The sequence below is a fragment of the Xiphophorus couchianus genome, chromosome 11, assembly GCF_001444195.1.
Source record: "Xiphophorus couchianus chromosome 11, X_couchianus-1.0, whole genome shotgun sequence".
Lineage (NCBI taxonomy): Eukaryota > Metazoa > Chordata > Actinopteri > Cyprinodontiformes > Poeciliidae > Xiphophorus > Xiphophorus couchianus.
The window spans coordinates 29,683,314-29,706,628 of NC_040238.1; the positions used below are offsets into that span (position 1 = coordinate 29,683,314).

Sequence of the window (23,315 nt, forward strand, 5' to 3'; positions counted from 1 at the left end):
GAATCACTTCCATGGAATGGAAGTGATCAGCTTGAAGCTCTGCTGAGCTCTTGAGGAAGCCAATGTTACTTTAATAGTGGCTGCAACACATCTGCATTTTTGGCTTTGGTGTTCCATCTTCTTTTAAAAACACAATTATGCCAAGATCATTAAATTGGTACAGTGTGCTGTAGTTTCCTGGTAGATTTTTTTTGCTGACATTGAACTTGATAAAATGCACCGGACCTCAAACAGCTTGGATTCTGTGGTTCTCCTCTCTTTGTCAGACTGATAAGGACATTCCAGCTTTAGGAATCACTGAAATGATTTATACACATAAAAGGAAATTCAGGTAGGGAAATGAAATTAGGGCTATGTAGAAGACTTAATTATTCCCTTACATTAAAAAAAATAATTTAATTAAATAATTGCAGCCCTTTATACTCACAAAACTTTTAATATTTACATACCCTAATTTTGCCAACAGAGGGAGCTATTCACCTTTGGTGCTGTTGTATATTTTTAACTTACTGGATTTTCTCCTTATTTTCTGTGTTATGATTATAATACAACAAAACCTTTACAGAAAGATTCTTATCCAAAAAGTAGCACTACAGGCAAAATATAAAACCATCTTATTTATTTTCTTACAGAGCCAATATCACTTCTTTTATCATAGATATTTTTCAAATTCTTGTAAAAGCAGGATCATAAACCCCAGTGCTGATATCCACCTTATCAATTGTATTACATTATGACAGCAGATGAGAAGTTTTAACAATGCAACATGCCTGAATGATGGCTAATTTCTTTCTACTGTGGATGGTGCTCTGAATTATACCTAATGTATCCCATTTAGGGTCAGGTCCTCTGTTATTAGCTTAGCTATTAGCCAGTAGTTTTTCAGCTCCTGCTGCTCTCAGCATTAACATTGCTTTAGTTATGAGGCAGGAACATACCCAGTAGTCCTCCTCAGTAGAAGATGTAGGTGGGTGGGTGGGTATAATGAGTTTCTGATACATTGTGTGTTTGTGTAGGCTGTTGTCTACATGTGTGTTGTGACTGAGGGAACGTGTGTGGGCTGATGACTTTTTCAGTTCATGGCTTCCTGTATGTTGTGTTAAGGACTGGATTCCCCTGTAGCAAAGCACAGACGGAGGGGAAGAGGGATAGACACGTCTAATTTGACTCAGCAAAGATGAGGGTTAGCCTTTCCTTGTTATAGCGCATCCTTTGATCAGTGTTACCTCAGAGATCCCAACAGTTCAAGAGAACCTGCTGCTATGTTTACCTGTTGTACTGACAGCATTGTCTGCACTGTTCTTTATAACCAGAATAACAAGATTTATGTGAAGACAGCATTTTCTGTTTGTGGATGTGACCTAAGCTTTATTATGTTCCCATATTTTCTAAATTACATTTTCAGAGTCAATAACAAACATTATTTAATATCACAATTCAAGTATTTCAATGAGCTTTGGGAAATCTAAAGACATCAGCTATTGCAATTTGACCGGAAGCTCTGAATGAAGGAACGCTCTGAGTCACATGTTGTGAACTTGACTTCTTGCCTCTTTCACTTACTTCTTTCTCTGGTACCCGAGTTCTTTCAAGCCAGAATGTCTAAGAGAAATGTCAGAAGTTTCCTCTTTAAAACATTGCAGTAATTAGGTGTTTGTCATGTGTAAGTAAATAATTAAGCTTACAGTTATCCACTATCCAAATAGTGCTGTCATATGAAATGCACATCTCAGCTTCCCCAGAGCGAGGAGATTATGAATTAAGAAATTAACCGAAAGCAGCTGTGACCAGCTATTCATGAATAGCATAATAGAAAAGATCATAACAAAAGATATTTTTTTTCTTTAAAGGAAAGGGGAAATATGTCATTTTAACTCCACACTTCTATCTATTCATCAACTGCAGCATTTATTTCGTGTTTATACATGCCATGTTTAAAGAGGGGTCTTGGGTATAAACTACATGTAGTATAGTACATATAAGAAAAATAGGAATATTTTGGAAGCCAAAGCAGCAACTCCCCTTTCTGGCATTGACATAGCAGTGTTTTAAAACTGCAGTTGACAAGGTACAAAGGACATGTCGACTACAGGCTGGTTATCTGAGCTGATATATTAACTAGGCTAATATCAGCTTTTTTAATTTGGTACCTCCCAATGAGCAGAATCTCTGGAAAATATAATATTTTGTACAGGAAGGAATTGCAATCTGCAAAACTTAATAAGCATGCAGTATATTCCATATTTTTGCTTGGAAATCTTTATTTTAATAAATACATTTCACAGATGAAATTTGTCTGTTTTTAACCCTTTAGATCATTCATTAGTTTGAATCTGTTGTGAAGATATCATACCACCTGGTTTTAAAGTCTCCACAGCTTCCCTGCTACATAAATTTCTCTTTTTGTGTACTTTAAAGTTCATGAATGCTGATTTATTTGAAATGCCTGTGTGTTTTGTCAAATCATGAGCCACGATATCAATATTCAACAATTACTTTTACTGGCAGTGACTGTAAAGTCAAAGGTCATGAAACGGTAGTTACAAACACACCTGTGCCTCCATTTAAATATTCAACCGTAGCTTTAGCTTGAAATAGGCTGCCTTTCAAATGGCTCAGCACATTTTTGTTTAAATTTTAAAAAGAGGTCTGGACTAGGTCAAGAAAAGAAAAGTTATTGAATATTCATCACTAACTATTCTCTTTGTCTTCAAATGTCTTTTTCTCACATGTCTGACAGCTTCTGTTGCTTCCAAAGGATCATGTGGTTAAACTGAAAAATCATGACAAATTATTAATTACAAGTAGTAATTAATTTCAAGCATCTGCAGCTTGTAATTTTCATAATTACTGTATTCAGTTTTTCAAAAAATGTGATGAATGTAATTAATACATTTTTATTAATTATTAGACCAATAAATAAGATGTTTATTTCAAGTCTGCCTAACATATGTAAATGGTACTGTAAAGACACTCCATACTTAGCTTGCCATGCCACAGTGATAAACCTTTTACTCGATAGAGGAGCTTAAGTATCCTAAGTTACTTTACTCCTGGTTTCCAGCTGACCAGGTTTGTTGGGTTTCCTTTGGGTTTCTCTTTGTTGTTTAGGTAAGGTGAGGGTTCTGTTTGTAATGTGGGCATTTGCCAGGCATTGCTGGGAATATGAAATCAACTTATCATAAAGTTTATCAAAGAGAAGTACAAAGTGCTGTAAAATGTTATGATAAACACCTGTGGTGACTTTGGACTTGACAAAGTGGACCAAAACCAGGAGATGAGATAATATGACTCATCCGTGGAAACTGCTGCAGCCTCCCACACGATTTCAAGTTGCTTGAAAATTCCTGGAGTGCTTTTTGTTTTTTTTTAGTTTTTCCTTCCACTCAATTTTTCACTTATATATTTAGATTTACACCATGACCAACCAGCTTTTTGACATCTAACCTGTTGTTTGGAGGGTGTCAGTGATTTTCTGAGTGTGTCGTGTCTGAACTCCTCCCCATGATTTTTCATAATATATCACAATTAAAAACCCTTTCCATTGATATTTTATAATATTGAGCCTTTTTGTCTGTGAATTTGGGTTTTATTAGCTTTTTTGGGGACATTTATTGAGCTGTACTTGTACATATTATATGTTTGGTTTTTTTTATGTATACTTTCAATATATGCATGTCACTTCCATGTTTTGGACACCATCTTGCCTTCTCTTTTGAACTTCCTCTCTCAAACACTCCATCTGTATAGAATTTGTTTGAATATTGATGTTCAGTGTGTGATATCGCTCTTGCTATTTACTCACAACACACCAGAAGCGCACACCTATATTTTAGGGTAAATATTTAATATGTTGAGAGCAGCAGCTTAAACCAGGGGAGTGAGGTCTGCTTTTGTTTTGTCCCAAACAGTCCATTCACCAAAATGCTGTTATGATAGATGTCATATGCCAACAAAACCAAAGCATTGCATCAAAAGTATGCCGACAACAGCTAACTGTTTGTTTGTTTGGTTTGAATCATTCTGATTGGGCTGATGCTGCTTTATTGTAGGAGGTGAGATAGCGCCATATGAGATTGTGGGATGGACCAAACTGTCTTCTGGCATTTCATCTGTTCAAAGGAACAGAAGAAAAGAGCTCAGCAGTTCTAAGCGTTTTACTTGGGTACTTTAAAGTTTCCAACTTTGTAATAATTTCTAATATAATTCATATTTTAATTTGGCTAATATAAGTTTTCTGATGGTTGTTCTACAGTACACACTTACTGGCACCTCTGGTAAACAGGTGTATTGTCATGGAGTAATCTTATTTTGAAAATTCTTAATTAATGAAATCAATAAAACTGGATTTTTAAAATGTAGAAATAAATATAAGAAATTTGTTTCTAACAAGCTCAGTTGTGTCACACTTAGGCCTGTCACGATAGCAAATTTTGCTGAACGATTAATTGTCTCAAAAATTATTGCGATAAATGATAATATTGTTTGAAGACCTTTTTACACTGATTTAATGGAAATGACGTAATAATGCGTGCGATTTCTTGCCAAAGATAGATATACTTTATTTTCAAAAGAACACTAAACACTGGAACTGATAAACAAAATAAACAAAACAACCAAAAACGAAAATAAAATGGTCTCCATTAACAAAAAAACTTGAAAAAACAACTAAACAACATAAAGCCAAAGTGGAAATAAATACTGCATTCAACCAAAAGAGGGCAGATTATGAAGTCTGTATATTATGTTGCCCTTCAGTAATAATTAGATTTAAATAGAGAAGATGGGCACATCGACTACCTGATGCAATAGTTCACACTACATGATTTTTTGCTCCTATTTTTCCCCTTATGACAATCTTAAAACGTTGGTCTTTCTAAGATTGTGTGGTGTGTTACGGTAGATCATCGTTGCCGCTCCGATCTAAATCAGGGGTTTTCCCCGACTGGGATCTTAACGCTTCCTGTTGAATGTGACAGGCAGCCAATCAGAAAGCGCGGATTCTCCTCTGTGTTTTCTGAGGGTAAATTACGTCGGGGAATCCCAAACAGCTGACACGGTGCAACCCGAAGTCCAGCGGACATTGGAGATGATATGTGGAAACAACATTAATGTTTATTCAACATGCAAAGAATATAGAAATGACAAGAGGAGGAGTTGGAGCGAAATTGCTACCGCGGTTGATAAACCCGGTAACTTTTCAGCTGTTCTTCGTTAACGTGACGTAAACAGGTTCTAATGATTTTCATTCAGTCAGGACTTTACGCTGACACTAGCCACATGCATTGCAGGTAGATTGTAGTAAAGCATTGATTAATGCCTGGTTTTAAAATTAGTTCACTGGACTTGTAGCCATTATTTGGTGCCCATTGTTGGACACCACACGGCAGGACCGAACCCGATCGAACCGTTATACCTAGGATTTCTGTCGGCTAATGTGTGGTCTGTCAGGTTTTGAAAATGGGCGACAATGGCCGACAGCTCTAAGATCGTGTCGTGTGCGCTGGGCTTTACACTAAGGAAATGAGGAAGGGAGGGTCAGTGAAGAGCACCGGAGTTGATCCTTTTTTCATTCGGTGTCATTAACAGAAAGAGAAACAGGCCGGAAGAGACGATGATGCCGATAATTAAAATGACGTCGATAGTTTTAATTTATTGTACAATTAATTGATTTATCGTTTATCGCGACAGGCCTAGTCACACTTATTTGCACCAAAAATAACCCTAACCCAAAAATGATTAATCACTGAAAGCATTTTTAAAAATGTATGCCACATGTATGGTCTACTAAAGTGTCTATCAACTTTTAATTGGTATTTAATTGCTTTCTGATTTTGTGGGGTGTAAATATGATGGAACATAAATTAAACATTTTTCCTTGATAATTGTCATCTAGGATGGAACATTCCATTCCACATTTATTTATAAAAGCAATTTAAAACAATCACAGCTGTTGCAAAGTGTTATGCACTCATACACACACAAAAGAGAACTCCTTACAGTACAATCACCTTCAATTTAAAAATCAAGTCTCACTGAAAAAAGTAGTTTTTAAGACAAAACTTTATAACTGGACATAGAAGGAGCCTCTGACATGGAACAAAATGACCCATGTTTGTCTCGCCATCTATACAGTGAAGTAAAGGAGGTAAAAAATCCTGAGAACTATAGCAAAGTCTGACATCCATCAAAAATCTTTAGAATCTCTTTATACTTAGGTTGGTTATTTTGGAAGCATGCAAGAAATAAACCTTTTCTCTCCTACCATCATAAACATAACCATTTTTAATTTACTGGAGGTTCTGTTATGCTGTGGGCCTGTTTCTTTTTTCTGCTTGGTGAAAGGGCTTCAACTTGAAATTGGTTTACTGTACCACACAAATTATATTCAATTCACTTTACATTGTGCTTTTGTATATTTTTTTCTGTTTTTACAATTTTAAGTTCAGCTGAAATGTTGCTATTTAACTACCTATTCTAAACTAGAAGCATAGAAATTATTTTATCTTCAACCTGTCTGCAAGTGTAAGGAATGTCAGTGTTTAGTTTATGAGGATGTAGTCCAGGTTTTAATAATTTAGCAGATGAATATGTTTAGGCCTACATAATTCAGACAGCTAATATAAATTGTGCTTCTTTTAATTAAATTCACATTTCAAATCCAATGCTTGTCTGACTTTGTTTTCCACTGACCGTTTTTTGACCTTCTAAGGATGGGGAGCACGTTTTACTGGAAAAGCTCCTGTGAAGACTTCACCAATGAAGACCTTTCCTTTGAAAGGGTCGCCCATGAAGACGTCACCCATAAAAGCCTCACCTATGATGACCTCTCCCATGAAAGGGTCACCCATGAAGGGTTCATCAATGATGACCTCTCCCATGAAAGGGTCACAGATGAAGAGTTCACCAATGATGACCTCTCCCATGAAAGGGTCACCCATGAAGGGTTCATCAATGATGACCTCTCCCATGAAAGGGTCACCCATGAAGGGTTCACCAATGATGACCTCTCCCATGAAAGGGTCACCCATGAAGGCGTCCACCAGTTCACCAGGTTCTGTCCCAAAGGTGATGCCTATCGCTACCCTCAACCCGTACATCAGCAAGTAAGTCTACCTGCCACTTTGACCTTGTTTTCCATTTATTTGTTTGTTGTTTAAACTCTGTATCACACAGTTGAATAATACACTTACATGTACTAACATCCTATTTTCATATCAAACTGTATTCATTTGTCGTTTCACTCATAGATCATTTTCGTCATTGCTCAGTCATCAGCCAAACTATTTTCTCTGATTTTGTGGCTGGTTTGTTTTTGCTGCCATTTCTCTAAAACACTGTAGGGAATTTTTGAAAACGTGCGTAAGTGTATGCATGTGTAAGCATTTTTTTTTAGTATTATTTTTATACAAATGTGAGTGGCTGTGTGGACTTGAGCGTGTGCATGTATTTCAATCCATTTGCATGGAAATGAAATAAAATGACTGATCTTGCCTCAGAAATGGATTCTTTTTTTAAAGGCAGGTACTGCTGGGTCTTTATGGGCTGCTGCTGAGGTTTTGATTCTGTTATTTGGCCCTTTGGGGATTTGGCCAACCTTGTCTGTGTCCCTTTTCCTTCACTCTTATATTTTCTCCTCAGTCTTCAATTTCACTTCTTTTTTAAATCATTTTATTAAACATTTATCTTTGGCATTTAGTGCTGTTGCTTCTGTTTCAGAACAGTTGTCCAGATTAGAGCAAAGGTACTTTTTAACTCTCCATGTTTGTGCTCTGATAACACAAATGTGTGTGAAATTGCAAGCTACAAGATAATGTGCCTGTAGGTGTTATAATAAACTGATGACTGTTCTTGCTTTGATGTTGGGAAGGACCCATGGTGAGTGAAACAGATGATGTCAGCAGTTGTGCTTCATGGAGGAAGGCTTAAGTGGGAAAAAAAGTTAAACATTTTTGCCTGTGTTGGATATATTACAGTTGTACTTCTTTTGGCCATCTACTTTGACTTCTGGTTGTCATAAACCCAGGTGTGGCAGTCCACTCCATATTGTGCTCTCTCTGGATCATCCTCATAATTGGGGGTTTATTCGCATAAGTTACATTGTGTATATCCTCTACTGTTTTAGCACAGAGATCAGAAAGCTGAAAAAAGTGTAGAGTTTTGCAGACTTGCTTAAACAAGAATAAGAACTACATTTTGTAAATGCATGTATTTATAAATGCATTCAGTTGTTGGTAGATGTACAACACCATGTTTGAACTTTGAGGAGAAAGTTAATTTTCCTTTCTTGAAACTTTATAAGCTTTCATTTCCAGTTTCTTTGAATTGTTTAACTAATAATATGCAGGGTCTGAAATTCACTTGTGGATTATGGGTATCGCATATTATACTGTATAATCAATTCCTGCAAATCTAGTTTTTATAATCTGGGAAATTTCCACATACTATTACAGTGATGTGTAATAATCACCATTGGAGCCATAACCTAAAATGAAGAACACTTATAGTAGTCTCCCTTTCTCTCTCATGAGGTCATTCAGCAGGACAGTGATCTGTTCACTAGACACAAAATTAACATCCTTCCATGGTCATCTCACCAGATCTAAATATTATAGGAAACATTTGAAGAAAGAGAGCCAAAGACTCTGGATCATCGTGGGCAGCGATTGCAGACTCAAACTTTAAGAACCGGTGTCTCTCGTGTTTAGACAGGCTTTTGGCCTTATGCAGCTGAATAAAGTACTGAATTAACTGTTGAATATAACATCAAGTTCGGTAGTGCTTTATAATGAATCATTTATTTTAGTCAAGTGTGCTGAACCAGGCAAACTTCTTAAACACACAAGACAGTCTGAGAAATTGTGCAAACAGAAATGGTCAAACGTCTCTAAGCTCAAACCTTGCAAAATATTATGAGAGAATATTATGATTCTTTTTTTTGCTGTTGTTTAAGAAAGGTGATGTTACAAAATGTTACAGTGGTTAGTGCTAGTAAGTAATTGTGGATATGTTTTGAAAGTTGCTTTATGGATCTTTAACCATCCATTTTTGATCCCATATGAGGAAGTTCTTCAACAAAAACCGCCTACACCTTACCCTTTATTAGCATCTGCTGCCTACAAACTGATCAGCTTTTGTACTGTTTGTCCCTAGGTGGACTATTAGAGCCAGAGTCACAAACAAATCCAATATCCGTAACTGGAGTAACTCCAGAGGGGAGGGCAAGCTCTTCTCCTTTGAGGTCGTGGATGAGAGCGTGAGTAGAGATGTGCTAACATTTGTTTGCATTGTGCATGTCACACATGGTGGTGTTTTTGCTTTATCCATGCAATATGCCTTGCTGGTCAACAGGGTGAAATCAGGATCACAGCCTTCAACAATGAAGTGGACAAGTTTTTCACTCTATTGGAGCAAGGCAAGGTGAGGACATTCATATGAATCCTTTACATAATAAGAGCCTTTTGTTATATAAAAATATTATATAGTGAGTGTTTTGCTCTTTACTGGCTCATGAGTTGCCAGAACTATTCAATCCCAGACTTCCACATAGTTATTTGTGTTTAGATTGATTAAAATCTTTGTCATCAATGAATCCCTGATATTTTAAATCTATTTACAGAATAAATTTTTTGGTAATATAAGGTAACTTGCTGACTGCAATATAAAAAAAAACCTTCAGTAGAAATGGCTTTTTCTTTTTTTAGAAATGACTGCTAGTCTTGCTGTTACAGTTTGTAAGGAGCAACAGTGGGTACTGTGGTGGCAAAGAATGCAGATGAGAGGATTGGCATAGATGTGCTGTGATGCACTGCTGTGATTTAAATGACTTGCAACACCTGTTTCAGGAACAGACAATAAAAACTCTCACTTTGGATTCACTCAATATTTCAGGTATTTTTACAACTTTAATACATTTTCAAGAAGCCCTTTTAAATATAAAAAGTCAGCAAGCTTCAATGGCAATATATTTTCTCTTCTGTAATTTATTTTGTCAAATAATTAGGATTAAGAAGGTTTCTGTCTAGGATTTCTGAATATGTAATACTTGCAAAATGCAAGTATTACATATTCAAGTATATAATGCATAATGGAAGTATAATTCTATGTAATGGCAAAGCTCCCATTTTACCTGAGCAGCTACAGTATATCATCTGACAATGATCCAATGGATAATTTCCACTGGACCTCTGGATTTTTATTTTGAAACCTAAGAAGGTTATTGCATGTTTCCCTGTTTAAAATTGAATAAAAGACTGCTAAAGTTTGGGGTTGATCATTTTCTATTATCTTTGTCCTGATATTGTTTGTTTTTTATTCTCATTTAAAACTTCTTGCTTGTTAAAAGATGGATAGCTAATGATTTTCATTTTTCATTTTAATTTGTCTATCTGCTTTGAAAGGCCCAGCATGAGTAAAGATGTTACCAAAAATAAATTTTAAACTCTATCTGCATCAGTCACCTGGACTAATGAGTCAAATTTTTATATTAGATTTAAGCAGAAATTCTGGTTAATACTGACAATATCTATTATTGTTAAAGCCATCATCACAATTTCTCCTCGTTTTGTGAATCTAAGCATTTTGTGTTTGTGAATTGTAATGGAAGCTTTATGTGCCCCTCACTCTTTTCTTTTTCCTTTAGATTATCTGATCTAATAATGTTATACAATTATACTATTTGTGTTCAGAGCATCACTGCATGTCCTTGAAAATATAATGACCTACACAATGTTATGTTCAAATCATCCTTTGAGATTTTCAAAATGAACACAAAGATATTGTGACAATTACAAATAGATACATTGTTTAGCTCTACTTTCTACCATTAGCAGCTGGAATATAAATTGAAAGTCATTTATATTTGGAGATACTGTGCATTTCACCTTGCATGTCGATGTGCAAAAGGGCAAAGTACTCTGCTTTTGACTGATTTATGCAAATTTTATTTTACATTTGAGATTGGCCCTCCAGTTCACAGTAATTAAATTTTTGTGCCAGTTCTGCTGTTGACTTGTCTGACTGTTGCTGTGCTGACTTCAATCTGCTCTAATATACCACTCATCCTGCAGTGTTTTGTCCTATACATTTTGAATATCAATAAGAAGTTGAAGTACTATGCTGGTCAAAACAACATCTGAATACATTAAACAGTTTTTTTTACGCAAAATTATTTCTGAAAGAAAGATAAATCTGTATCAGAACAAGCAGAAGGTCTACAGAAATGTTTTATTTAATCAAATAATACCAAGCTAAGATCTCTTGTTGACCCTGTATCTATTTGGATTTGCATTACTAACAAACTTTTTGTCTTTTCTTGTGTGTTATATGGTTTTGGCAGCTTTTTTCCCCTTGTACATACACGAACGATGATATCCATCAAATACAGTTCCCCTCGGAGAATGTCAGCATCAGTTCTGACCTCAACAACATACACTATCAAACTGTGTGTCTGTGATCATTCAGACACCCCCGCTGCTGAGGGACTGAGTACTAGGAGATCTCCTCCCAAAAATCTCTGAATTTTTATGACCATATTCGTCATTTTGATGGACAGGGGGAAAGCACTACATGGCATAATTTTTTTTAAATTGCTAAAACTGCCATCCCAAACGTAACTCAGTCACAGAAGTGCCTGTAACTACAAACAGTCTCATTGCACTACAAGCCTCTCTTCTTTTCAAGTACATAGTTGGGGAATCAAAACAATAACTATTTTTTTTTTACTAACAAAGCATTTGTTTTTATAGACCCTGAGGTCTCTAAAAAATGTTTACAGAAACCTAAGTCAGAGGATGTTGGTTCATGACCTTGCAACAGTAAACACTGGCATTTATTGTCCTATAAAAAAAAATAATGTTTTCTACCGCCAGTTTCTGTTACATAACTGTTACTGCCCTCTGAACTGGCTACATTTATGTCAAAAAATCATTTAAGGTTATCCTATCATTCATAAGAAACAGGTAAAGGCAATCTTTAGAGGAAACCTCAGTTCCACTTTTAAGCTTTGTTTTACTTTTCTGTTTCACCTTGTGTTACAGATAGACTCAGTCTGATCATCTGTCAGTAGCCCATTTAAAATAAAATCACCAGCCATTATGCTACATTAGAGTAACTGAAATAAGCAATTAAAATAAAGGCATGTAGGAAGTGGTGACCTTTCATTGCATTCTAGTTACAGGCTGTTGCAACATGACTTGAAGATTATATAGCACATTTGGGGTGTTTTGTATTAATAACCTGTTTTAAGATGACATAGACATATTTTTAATATACTTAGCTTTTCTGTAATGGCATGGAAACATGTGTTAATAGTATTACAAGTGCATCTTGGAAAAATTTGAATATCATGGTTGATTTCACTTATGAAACTGAATTCAAAAGCAAAACGTTGTATTATAAACCTTTACACCCAAATGATGTGACGATTGTGCACCCAAACCTTTTAAAAGATGTGAGGAAAGATTCATACAGCGTGGACTAAAAAAATTGTTAGAGGTCTTCTGAGCAACAAATTTATGCATTTTAGTTGGAAATCATGGTCAGGAGGAAAACTGAAGAGGCACAAAATAAACGTTCCATGACGTTTCCACGGTCATTAATAATTTGTAGTGATCTGTTTTTGTTGGTCCAGTGTGTTTAATTTATCCCAGAGTGATCACAGCAGTCCATCAAGTGTAAGAAACCTAGTTAATAGAAAAAACAAACCTTATTTGTTTTTTTAGTTTGTTTTTTTAAAAGATGGAAACAATAATTACAAAAATTGTATTAAATTAATAACTGAAATAATATAACTGTAATTAAATGATGTATGAATTTCTTTGTTACTAAAGTAAATTTACTTTTCAATGATATTCTATTTCATCTGCACCTATATAAAGTTTAAACTGCCAGTTTTGACTACCAGTGGCCAAAAAACACCTGAGCATGATGCTTGGAAATGTTCTGTCCCTATAATGCATACAGTAATGCTGTTTGCATTGCTGTAGACGTGTGGGATTACCAGCATCTGCAAGGCGGCCATCATAATTTATGGCATTTAACCACCAAATTCATCAATTAACCCTGGTCAATATTTTGATTGTCGAATTGACTCTGGCATCAGCCTCTAACAGTGATTCCTTAACTTAGACCTAGATCCAATTTGTGCCCTCTACCCTCCAAATAAATGAGTGGTCTTTATGTTCTTCACGTTCCAAGTATTGGCAGACCAAGCTGGAGTGTGTGAGAGGCTTGAAGCAGTATTATGACTGCTTACAGAAGTTTCCTGCTCCCCTATGTGTGCTAAATGAAATCGGAAGGAAAGGCAGGAAGGAGTGAAGGAAAGGAAAGATTCAGAGAAACAAACCCAGAGGCAGAGAGAGAGGTGGGACATTGGAGCCTTGAGAGTGTAAATGAAGAAGAGTGCTTAGCAGATTGAGTTTAAATTATGCTGTTAAGCAGAGTCACTCTCAACTGCTGCTTATTTTCTGGTGAATTAGAGAAGTGATGGGGATGATGGGGACACTGAGCCTCAGTTTGACCTGAAGGGTTTTCCATTCTTATGAGGAAGTTTTGCTTGAACAGAGGCTGTTTTTGTAGAGTAAATTTCCTTTGCGGGTTGTTCTGTCAGACTTCATCGATTTCTCAATGTGTTTAATTAAGTCTAATTTTATAATGTTGGTGCATTTTGCTGACCCATTTCTTTTTGCCAGGTGTACTACATCTCGAAGGCTACTCTAAAGGTAGCCAACAAACAGTATACGACACTGAAGAACGACTACGAGATGACCCTCCATGCTCATTCATCTATTGTACCTTGTACGGACAGTCCGGAAGTCCCAGTAATGCAGTGTGACTTTGTGCCCATTGGAGAGCTGGAAAACCGAGACAAAGACTCCATTGTTGGTAAGGAACAATGTTTATAAATTCAGCCTAAAAAAGTATTTCCTCTTGATTTTTAATAAATACAACATCAAGCAACCATGTTAATATTAAGTGTTAAAAGCCCACCATGTTTTGTAAAGGTTTTTTCAAAGTATTTTGATTATCAATATTAGTTATTGTCTATCATAACCCTCTTAATGATCTTTATTGCTCTAATATAGAATTAAGGATAAATGCAAAGTTAATTCAGTTTTTTTTTATTTCTGTTCCTTCATTCCAAGTTTCATTTCTGATTATTTTTTCACTACTTTCTTTTTATCAGCCATTCTATTGACAAAATATTTGCGTTGACAAAACCTTATTTCATGAGTTTAATTTTTAATGGAACAATGAATAACCAATCAGATTTTATGTAAGTTTTCCAAGGTAACACAGATCACGTCTCTTGGTCCCGCCCATCGGATCATTTGAAATACTGAATGTTTAACTCATACCATTTAGACAAAGTTTGACATTTCTCTGAAGTAAAAAAATAAATATAAACCGTGCATCATTTCTCTACAGACATGTAAGGACTACTTGTACTGTTCCCTTTTGCATATGGCAATGACTAAAGTAGCAACATTTAACACATGAGATACTGTTTCAGTGGGAAAATATTACTTTTATTTTTTCTTCTCATGTCTATAAAAGATGAAGTTCTTTTAAATTGATATTGACATTAGTACCAATGTCAATTGGTTATATATCTGCCTTAGATTCATGTTTGACAGAATTGCATGCAGAATTTGCCACTTACTAGAATAACAAGATTACCACACAATTGCAAACGCAAAGTAATGTAGGCCATCACATCATATCAGTTCTCATCTGATATGATGTGAACTTACCTTTACCTTTTAGTTAAGGTAAAAAAAACATGTTTGCATTGGTTATGTAGGGCCAGTGTTGCACATCCTAATCTGTCGTCTCTCCTATTTCCCCTCACCGATCCTTCCCACTCTATCCCTTTGTTAAATATGGGATTATAACATAGTAATGAGAACTGTCAGCCTGTTCCTATTGTGATAATGGAGTTCATAGGTGGATGACATCGTTTCAATCATAATGGAATTAAGCGAGTCTGAGAGAACACTGACAGAGAGCAAACACGAGGGCTGGAGGAGTGGGCAAGAATTTAGATAAAGGTTAACAGAAAGTGCAGAATGAAGAAAAGGGTGATTTGCAAAACCGGTTTTAGGATATTGCCTGCTTATTTAATGTATTGGGACCAGCCGTGGCAGACAGTTGGCTATCACAAATCTGTAAGGCTGGTTGAGATTTTGAGCACTCGTTAGATTTTTGTTTGTATCATATTGCATACAAATAGAGGCAGATATATTTTTATTACTATCCATGTAGTACTAGTGATGGTGAATAAGGCATGTAGTACTAGTGATAGTCCTACATGCATAGGTCTGGTGTGTCAGAAAAAGTTCAAGAAAGAGGGAAATGCAATATGGTTTAATTTAATTTATGCTAATTATAACAGTTACTAAGAAACAGGTTTTGCTCAAAAATTAAGGAAGGAATTTTAAACATAAATATGTTTAAAGTAAAACTTTAGAGGACTGTGTTTTTGATTAAGGTATAGATAAATAAATAAAAAATCTGAGAAAAGCCTACTTGTGTAGGAACTGCACATTAATATCTGTCTCCTTTTGTTTTAAGCCACCTTGTGAGATTCCGCTTTGATTTATGATGAGCTCTTCACAAATTCATTTGAATTATGCTGTTGTGCATTGTAGAGCCGTGTCTTCTGCAGTCTTTGCTCTTCAGTTGTTCCTGAATGAAGTGTTAAAGCCTTGAATGTGACAGGAAACATGAATAAGAAAGAAGTTAATTTGTTGTGATTTCTGAGTAAGGAGCAGGAGTTAGCTACCCTGTTGCAATGTTAGTATTGATTCTCCTGAGATTTGATGGTTTCAGTGGGTTCTCAGCAAACTCTTGATCTTTTCTGCATAAAGTAAGGCAACCGAGGGGCAATTTACACTAACACTAAATAGAAAGATCAGAAACCTTCCTTACATGTTTCCCCTATTTTAGTTGAGTACTGCACCAAAACAGACCCTCAGCATGATGCTACTATCTCCTTGCTTGAAGCTTGCACTGATTTTAGAGCTTTTGTTTTCTTAGCATGACATCTACAAACTTAATTTTTAATGTCGTCTTATGAGCAGTTCAAGTTTTTGATACCTTTCTCAGTCCATGGTGAGGTAAAAAGTGGCTTTTGTTCTGGACCCCGTAGCACCGCATGATTGACGGCGTTAAGACCCACCTTCTTGCTCTGATTGGTTGTTCCTAGTTAGCACTGAGGAGATGATTTTTCCGTTTTTCTGTTTTTTACAGATTATCTGTCCCTCATAATGTTACAATATAGTGATGTTTTCAGCAAATATGTAAAGAAAAAAATACTTTTTTTATAAAAGTTACATACTGCAGCTTTCCTGCTGCCGGAACAGTGTTTGTTTTCCTGTTTTCATAAGCTATATGTCAGGAAAGATTTGATTGTGTGCCTTTAGATTTAATTGGAGTGTGCAACAGTGCAGAGGATGTATCCCGTATCACCACTAAGACCAGCCGGGAAGTCTCCAAGAGGGCCATCAGCCTAATAGACACCACTGGCAAAGTGGTGACAGTCACACTGTGGGGAGAAGAGGTAAGAGCTATAATCTCCCTCCCTGTATGCATCCATGACTGGATTTATAATGCATCATAAAAACACATTGAGCCAACTGTAATTAACTGGGTTTTTGAAGGAGCCCATACATTTATGCATCTGTGATGTGTGGGTGGTCTTGCATACAGAGCACTTTGATTTGCTTTTCTGGGCTGTTAGATCGTTTAAATCACTCTTGTGACCTTCAATGCTGTGTTGGACCAGACACTCTGATTTGACACTTGGGGCTAAAATGGCACCATCCTTCTCCAAGCTCATTTGATCAGCCCAAGCTAATCCGTCCTCTTTACCAAACTCTGGAAATTACTTTAAAATTAACTTGTAGTTTGCCTAATTATTAAAGTAAACTTTAGCTGATATTCCAGTGGCTAAAAGCTGGAGCCAGAGATTAACATGTAAGACCTCTCTCTTTTTCTGTTTCCCATTCTCTCCACTATATCAGTCTGTGACATCTTTTTCTGTTTCTTCTTCAGGCGGAAAAGTTTGACGACTCCGGACAGCCTGTTGTTGCCATCAAAGGAGCTCGCTTGTCTGATTTTCGGGGCATATCTCTCTCGGCTTTGTTCAGTTCTACGATTATGGTCAACCCAGATTTACCCGAAGCCTTCAGACTCAGGGCCTGGTGAGTCACGTTGATGTACACTGACAATCACACACACGCTGATAATCACATACAGAACTGTCCACAAATTACAGATTTTCTCAGACTCTGTCACTGACTCTGCTCAAGACAAGACATGTAGCCAGAAAGAAATATCCTTCCACAAAACTCTTAATAATTTTTGAAATCCTACACATTTTGCCAAGTTAAAACCTCAAACTTCAGTGGGATTTGCACCCTTGACCAACACATAAGTAACACAAGTTTTTAAAGGTATTTTTTGTTTGTTATTTTTTGGATTCAGCCTCTTTGAATCAATAATTTGTAGAGCCACTTCTCAAAGCAGTCATGGTTGAAAATCTTAGAAAGTGTATCACCCAACAGACTTGCACATCTAGACATTGAATCCCTCCCAATATTGAATTTCCATTTTGATTTAGGTCTGAACATGAACTGTACCATCACATTTAGGGTCACTGTGATCCTACAAATGGGAACCTTTGATCCTCCTTCAAGTCTTGTGTAGTCTCTCATTAGTTTGTTTTGCGTTTAGCTCCATCCGTCTTCCCATCAACTCAAATGATGTGTTGGAGTTAATATAGTCACTGCCGCATTTCACTAATGGAGATGATATGTTCAGGGTCATGCACAGTTGTATTTTTCTGCTGCAGAGCATTTTGCATACATTTTCCCACCTGAGCTGTAGATGTCTGCGGTTCCTTCAGAATTACCAAGAACCTCTTGACAGTTTTTCTGTCAGTTTTGACAGCCAGGTCCTCATCAGTTTGCACTAGTGTCACACTTTTGCCATTAGCAGATAATTTATTGAACAGTCCTCCCGGGATCATCATTTATTACCGAACCCTGCTTTAAACTTTTCTGCAACTTTCTGCCTGACCTGTCTGGTGTGTTCCTGGTTCGTCATGATCATTTTACCTCTTTACCATAGAACACAACATGCACATATTGATGTTTGAAGAAGTATTTTAGCTGCAAATTCATCTTTTGGTACAAATGGTCAAATATAAACTAAAGGAATGCTAAAAAGCATTTAACATTTTTGTCATTTTAAAATCATTTAAAATTGTTTAAATGACAAAATAAATGAAATATTTTTATTTATTTTATTCAAAATTAAATGCAATTATTTATTGGAATTTTTTAAGGAATGCAAATATTGCACAAAATATACTTAAGTTGTTAAATGAAAAATCTCAAGAATATATCTTTTTTTCAGTCAAATTACTTGATTAATATTCAATGGCATACTCAATTACTAATATGATTAACTGCAGCCCTAATAGTTATTCTGCGTTTGTACTACAGACACTTAGTGGCTCTATTTAGGTGTATTGATAACTCGTTGCACTGGGTGTTTGGGGGCTGAATGCAAATGCACTCCAAACGTTTTATATGTACAAAACTTTAAAAACTGGGTATCATTTTCCTTCCACTTTACTATTTTGTGTTGGCCTGTAATCTAAAATCCCATATTTGTAACTTTACAAACTGTGAAAAACTTCAAGGGGTTTGAAAATTTTTTAAAGACTCTACTAATTTATCATTTTTGCTGTGTGGTCAGCATATCCTATAAAATAGGATATTATAGCCAAACCTAGAACTATTTTTTTTATACGCACGCGATAATAAGCAAACAGAGGTGGAAAAGCCCCGATTAGTGTCATGAGACCGTTGATTTGTGCCACCCGAGTCTCAGCGGGATTCTAGACAAGATTGGATTGATGGAATACCAGAAGCGGATATTTATTCCTGGATTCTAGCTCTGAACTGCTGCCGCCTGTTCTCTAAAGCTCGTTGAGCAGGATCAAACTGGATTCCTATTAGCAGCTCCTGTGGAGGGATTTTGAGTTATGACTCATTCACTCATTAAAACTGTTCCTAATTCTGGCCACAGGAAAAAAAATAAATGCATCTTGGATTTTTTCCTGTGTGTGTGTGTGAAAGAATGCTTGTGTGTGCATGAGTTTCTCTTAAAAATAACAATGAGGGATCAGGCAGTACACTTAGCAGCCTTAAAGTTAGAAAACAGGCTAACAAAGGTTTTTATTTGTTACTTGACAGAAGCATTTGGTTTTCTGTAGTCCTTTTGTAGTTCCAGTTTAGGTTTTATTCATCCAGCAATTTTATTTTTCACAACCTTTATGTGACACACCACCTATTGCTGATGCTCAAAAGTCTGAAAGGTACTTTCTTCCTTTCTTCGCTGCCTCCATTCTTTAATCGCTGACTTTGCCTGCCGATCTGCACTGCCGTTTGGTTCTCCTTTCTGCGTTTTTGCTGGCAGCAGGAAGTTTTTTTTCAGGAGATAAAATGTTTGCTGCGTTTTTATTTAGTTTTTCAAAGAGAGCGTGTCTTACTTTATTTTTTGTGTTGCAATGAGCAGCTATTTTTATTATTAGGATAGGGCTTGTTTTCATAAATGAAGAAAACTGATTTAATCTCAAGTATGCTTTTATTGGCCTACTCAGCCTGAACACAGAGGAACACATCACTGCTGAAAGAAGGTTTTTGGTAGATTAATGAAAGAGAAGAGACATTAAAAGATACAGAGTATTCACAGAATAAGAAACAAGTGTTGCACTAAGAGTTCTGTAGATGAGTCTCATGTGCTTTAACTAGTCATAACAAACTCACTCTCCTCAAAGTTATGTATTTGAATTACACAGTGTAAAAACAAACATCGGTTGTGAACATCTAATGTGATTTTTAAAAAAAGAAGAAAGCAGTTGAAAGTTTGAGTAAGTAGTTTGTTAAAAGTTACTTGTTTGTCAGCATCAGTAGAACTAGAAAGTCTCTTGTTCCCATATCTTATTGGCCACCAGATGATTACTTTGATTCATTCTGACACAAATGTCTAACATCAACAGATGTATCCTTTCATGTTTGGACCATTTATTGATTTATTTCAACTATTGTTTTTTTCTGGGTGGCACAATGATGCAACATGGCGCTCCAAAGATTTTTAATATCGAAAATGTTTCTGATTTTATTATGGATTTTCTCTAATCCACATTGGGACAGAGTTATATTTATACTTAAGCTCAAATTAGTACATGAATCTCCTTGAATTATTCCATCTAACTCGTGCATGGTGCTACAATCACCTTGCTTGACAGTTGATGAATGTTTTTGTATTTAATAACCTCACTTAATCCTCCAATCACCGTTCTTGCTTTTGGCAAAACACCTTAATTTAAACTTGTCTATGAATAAAACTTTTCTCCAGAGATTTGGCTTGTATATGTGTGCAAGTTTCAGTCATAGTGGAACATGATGAATATGGAGTTGGACCTTTTTTTCTAATGAAAGAAACTGGCCTCACTGTTGACAGAGGATAACAGTGTTCCAGCAGCTTCACCTTCTTACTTTCTTTTATCTGAAGGAGATTGTATTTTTTGATGTTTGCAAAGCAGTTAAACAACTGAAAACTTGCAGGTAGCATAAAATTGTTTGGTGCGATCATTTTTTTACTGTGCAGTAATTGAAATAAACTTCCATCAGTAGTCAATCATGATCCCTTACTACATGCTGATAGACCTTAGCCTTGTCAAGTTAACATATTGTAGAGCCCCCTGTTGCTAGTGAGTTATTTCTTTGCCAATTTATGAACATATATTTACATTTGAGCCTTTGTGGGATTCTAACTATATGTGAAGAAAATATACAACAAATTCAAAGTTTTGCATCCTGTTGTTGTTTTTGAAAATCATTGCAGTTTTATGTTGTTGAGTCATTATAATACGTTATTAGAAACCATACATTTAAATGATTAGATTTTTTTTCTGTGCCACATTTACACATGATTATTTCTGTCTATTTTATGTTTTTCTGTGTTCCCTTTGTAGGTATGACCGGGAAGGTTATGCAGTTGACAGCCAGTCACTAACAGAAACCATGTCAGTCAGTGTTGGATCGAAGATGAACTGGAGAACGCTGAGTGATGTTAAGAATGAAAACATGGGACACGGAGAAAAGGTACAGTCTACACAGGCAAACATGGCAGTTTCTCATTTACTAAAGGGTTATTTTCCCTACACCAGTCTGCTTGTTGCTTTCATATACTTGTATTTCTTATGAAAGCAGAATCTAGAGAAACACCTTCAAACCCAACTGATCCAAATTCATCAGCTCCAGTAAAGTGCATCAAAACTATTAGTGGGTTTTGTTTGTCTTGGAATTGTGGGGCAAAATTGTAATTTACAAAATGTCTACATATTGAAGCTACATTTTCTTACATGCCTGTCAAAGTCTTTCTAAGTTTCAGAACTGGAAACACAAAACGATTTTAAAACCTTTACATTTAAAAACAATGGCAACTCCTATTTGTCTTCCAGTCTTTGCATCTACAATTTGTTTATCAATTTGTTTTAACTGGATAAGAATTAACACATAATAAATAGCTATACTGTGGAAGAACATACTATTGTAATTGTGTGCAGTGGATCTTAAAGTGAACCATCTGCCATTTTAGGAAATGAACCAGAGCAGAATTATCTTGGTTTCAACCAGAATTGGAGTCCATCTAAGGGGTATTTGACACTCACTAAACTTTCCATCTAATTAATTCAGTTTATCTCAGATTAGTTTTCCTCTTTCCTTGCATTTAATTGGAAGCTGCTTATGGATAGCTTGAAGATCAATGTCATTCCTAATGAAAATTTCTAATTATGTGCTAGAGGAAGACTAAGGAGCATAATATTACCAGAAAGGAAAGAGGCATAAAAATGTGGACTAGAGACTCGATTGCAAAAAAGAAAAAAAAACTTAAGCATTGCCATTTTAACTTCACAACACACACGAATCTGTTTTGAAGAATATAAGAGATCAAGATGGTAGAGATGACTAGTCTGGAAAAAAATAAGGGTGACTTAAAGTGAGAGGTGAAGTGAAGCTTGAGAATTTGATGCCGACTGAAAAGGTTTTACTGAGAGATGCAGGACGGTGAGTTTAAAAGTGAGAAATTCTCATTTTTACCTCTTTTGTCTTGGCCTCTTTTCTCTTGTGCTCTCACTCAGCTCTGTGCACCCCCAGCTGTTTCTGTAATTGAACTGAAAAGCGAGGACAAGGCTTCCCATCATACACTCTGAGGCTACAGCTTTGGTTAAAACTATGGAATCTTTCTAATTTGCAGCAATCCAAATTAGCATACTACCTGTTTCCTCCATCTTTGGGGGTGGACAATTTGGATAGTGTGTCAGAATCTATCTATCTGTGTGTGTGTTTGTGTGTGGATTGGAGCATGTTAGGAAGGTCGGTTGTGTGGGATATAAGTGTTCAATCCATTTCTAATTAATGTAGATATGCGTGTATGTTTGGGATTTTGGGACGAGCATTAAATTCGTCATGTGCAACCACATCAATTATGTGAAGTGGATTTTCACTTGGTTGCCCTTCCACGTGTAAATTTTAATTACATTTAGGTGCCAGAAGGTGACACTGGGATTTGGTGTGATAAGAATGAAAACTACTTTCACATTGTAAAATGTGTGTCAGTCGTGTACATCCAGTTTGTGTTTGTGTATCTCTGAGTGGTTTTGTCTACACGCTACTAGCGGTGCTATTAAAAGATTTTGCCCCAAAGTTTTTCTCTCCATACGGAGCATTGCAAGACTTTTACCCCTTTTCACTTTTACACATTTAGTAGTCGGAGAATGATGCATCGTTATTTTTATTTTTTTATAAATAAAATCTAAAACATGTAACATGCATGTGTATCTTGTCCAATCATTTGAACTCAGACATCAGCTAAAGAAGGAGTTAAGTCAGCTTGAGTGTTTATTGGGGTCTCTATACAGATTAGAAAATTATAGGATTTGATTTCATTATTCCTCTTTTCTGGGTAAATATGAAAAGATAAAATACATATATGAAAAATATTTATATTTCCAGACTTTATCTCCCTATGTTATCTCCTTCCTCCTTTGTGTCCTTTCTTACTTACTGCATCACATCCTTCCTTCTTTCCTTCCTTATATCCCTTATTTCATTCCTTCCTTCTTTCTTTTGATTTGTGTCCCTTTTTATCGTCTATATCCTAACCTCTTTCTTTTTGTGTTTCTTTCACATGTCTTTCTTTTTCCTATCCTTGTGTTTGATCCTTTTCTTACTTGT

The 23,315-nt window shown here is 35.9% G+C and overlaps 1 protein-coding gene across 1 annotated transcript in view; it reads left to right on the top strand.

Annotated features, from left to right (window-relative positions):
• Positions 1 to 23,315, top strand: part of LOC114153522 (replication protein A 70 kDa DNA-binding subunit-like) — a 43,680-nt gene that overhangs the window by 5,642 nt on the left and 14,723 nt on the right. The window contains exons 7-13 of the mRNA XM_028032123.1: positions 6,713 to 7,106; positions 9,154 to 9,256; positions 9,352 to 9,420; positions 13,692 to 13,884; positions 16,425 to 16,561; positions 17,056 to 17,204; positions 21,050 to 21,179. Coding sequence (XP_027887924.1) covers positions 6,713 to 7,106; positions 9,154 to 9,256; positions 9,352 to 9,420; positions 13,692 to 13,884; positions 16,425 to 16,561; positions 17,056 to 17,204; positions 21,050 to 21,179 — 1,175 coding nt within the window. The remainder of the gene's footprint in view (positions 1 to 6,712; positions 7,107 to 9,153; positions 9,257 to 9,351; positions 9,421 to 13,691; positions 13,885 to 16,424; positions 16,562 to 17,055; positions 17,205 to 21,049; positions 21,180 to 23,315) is intronic.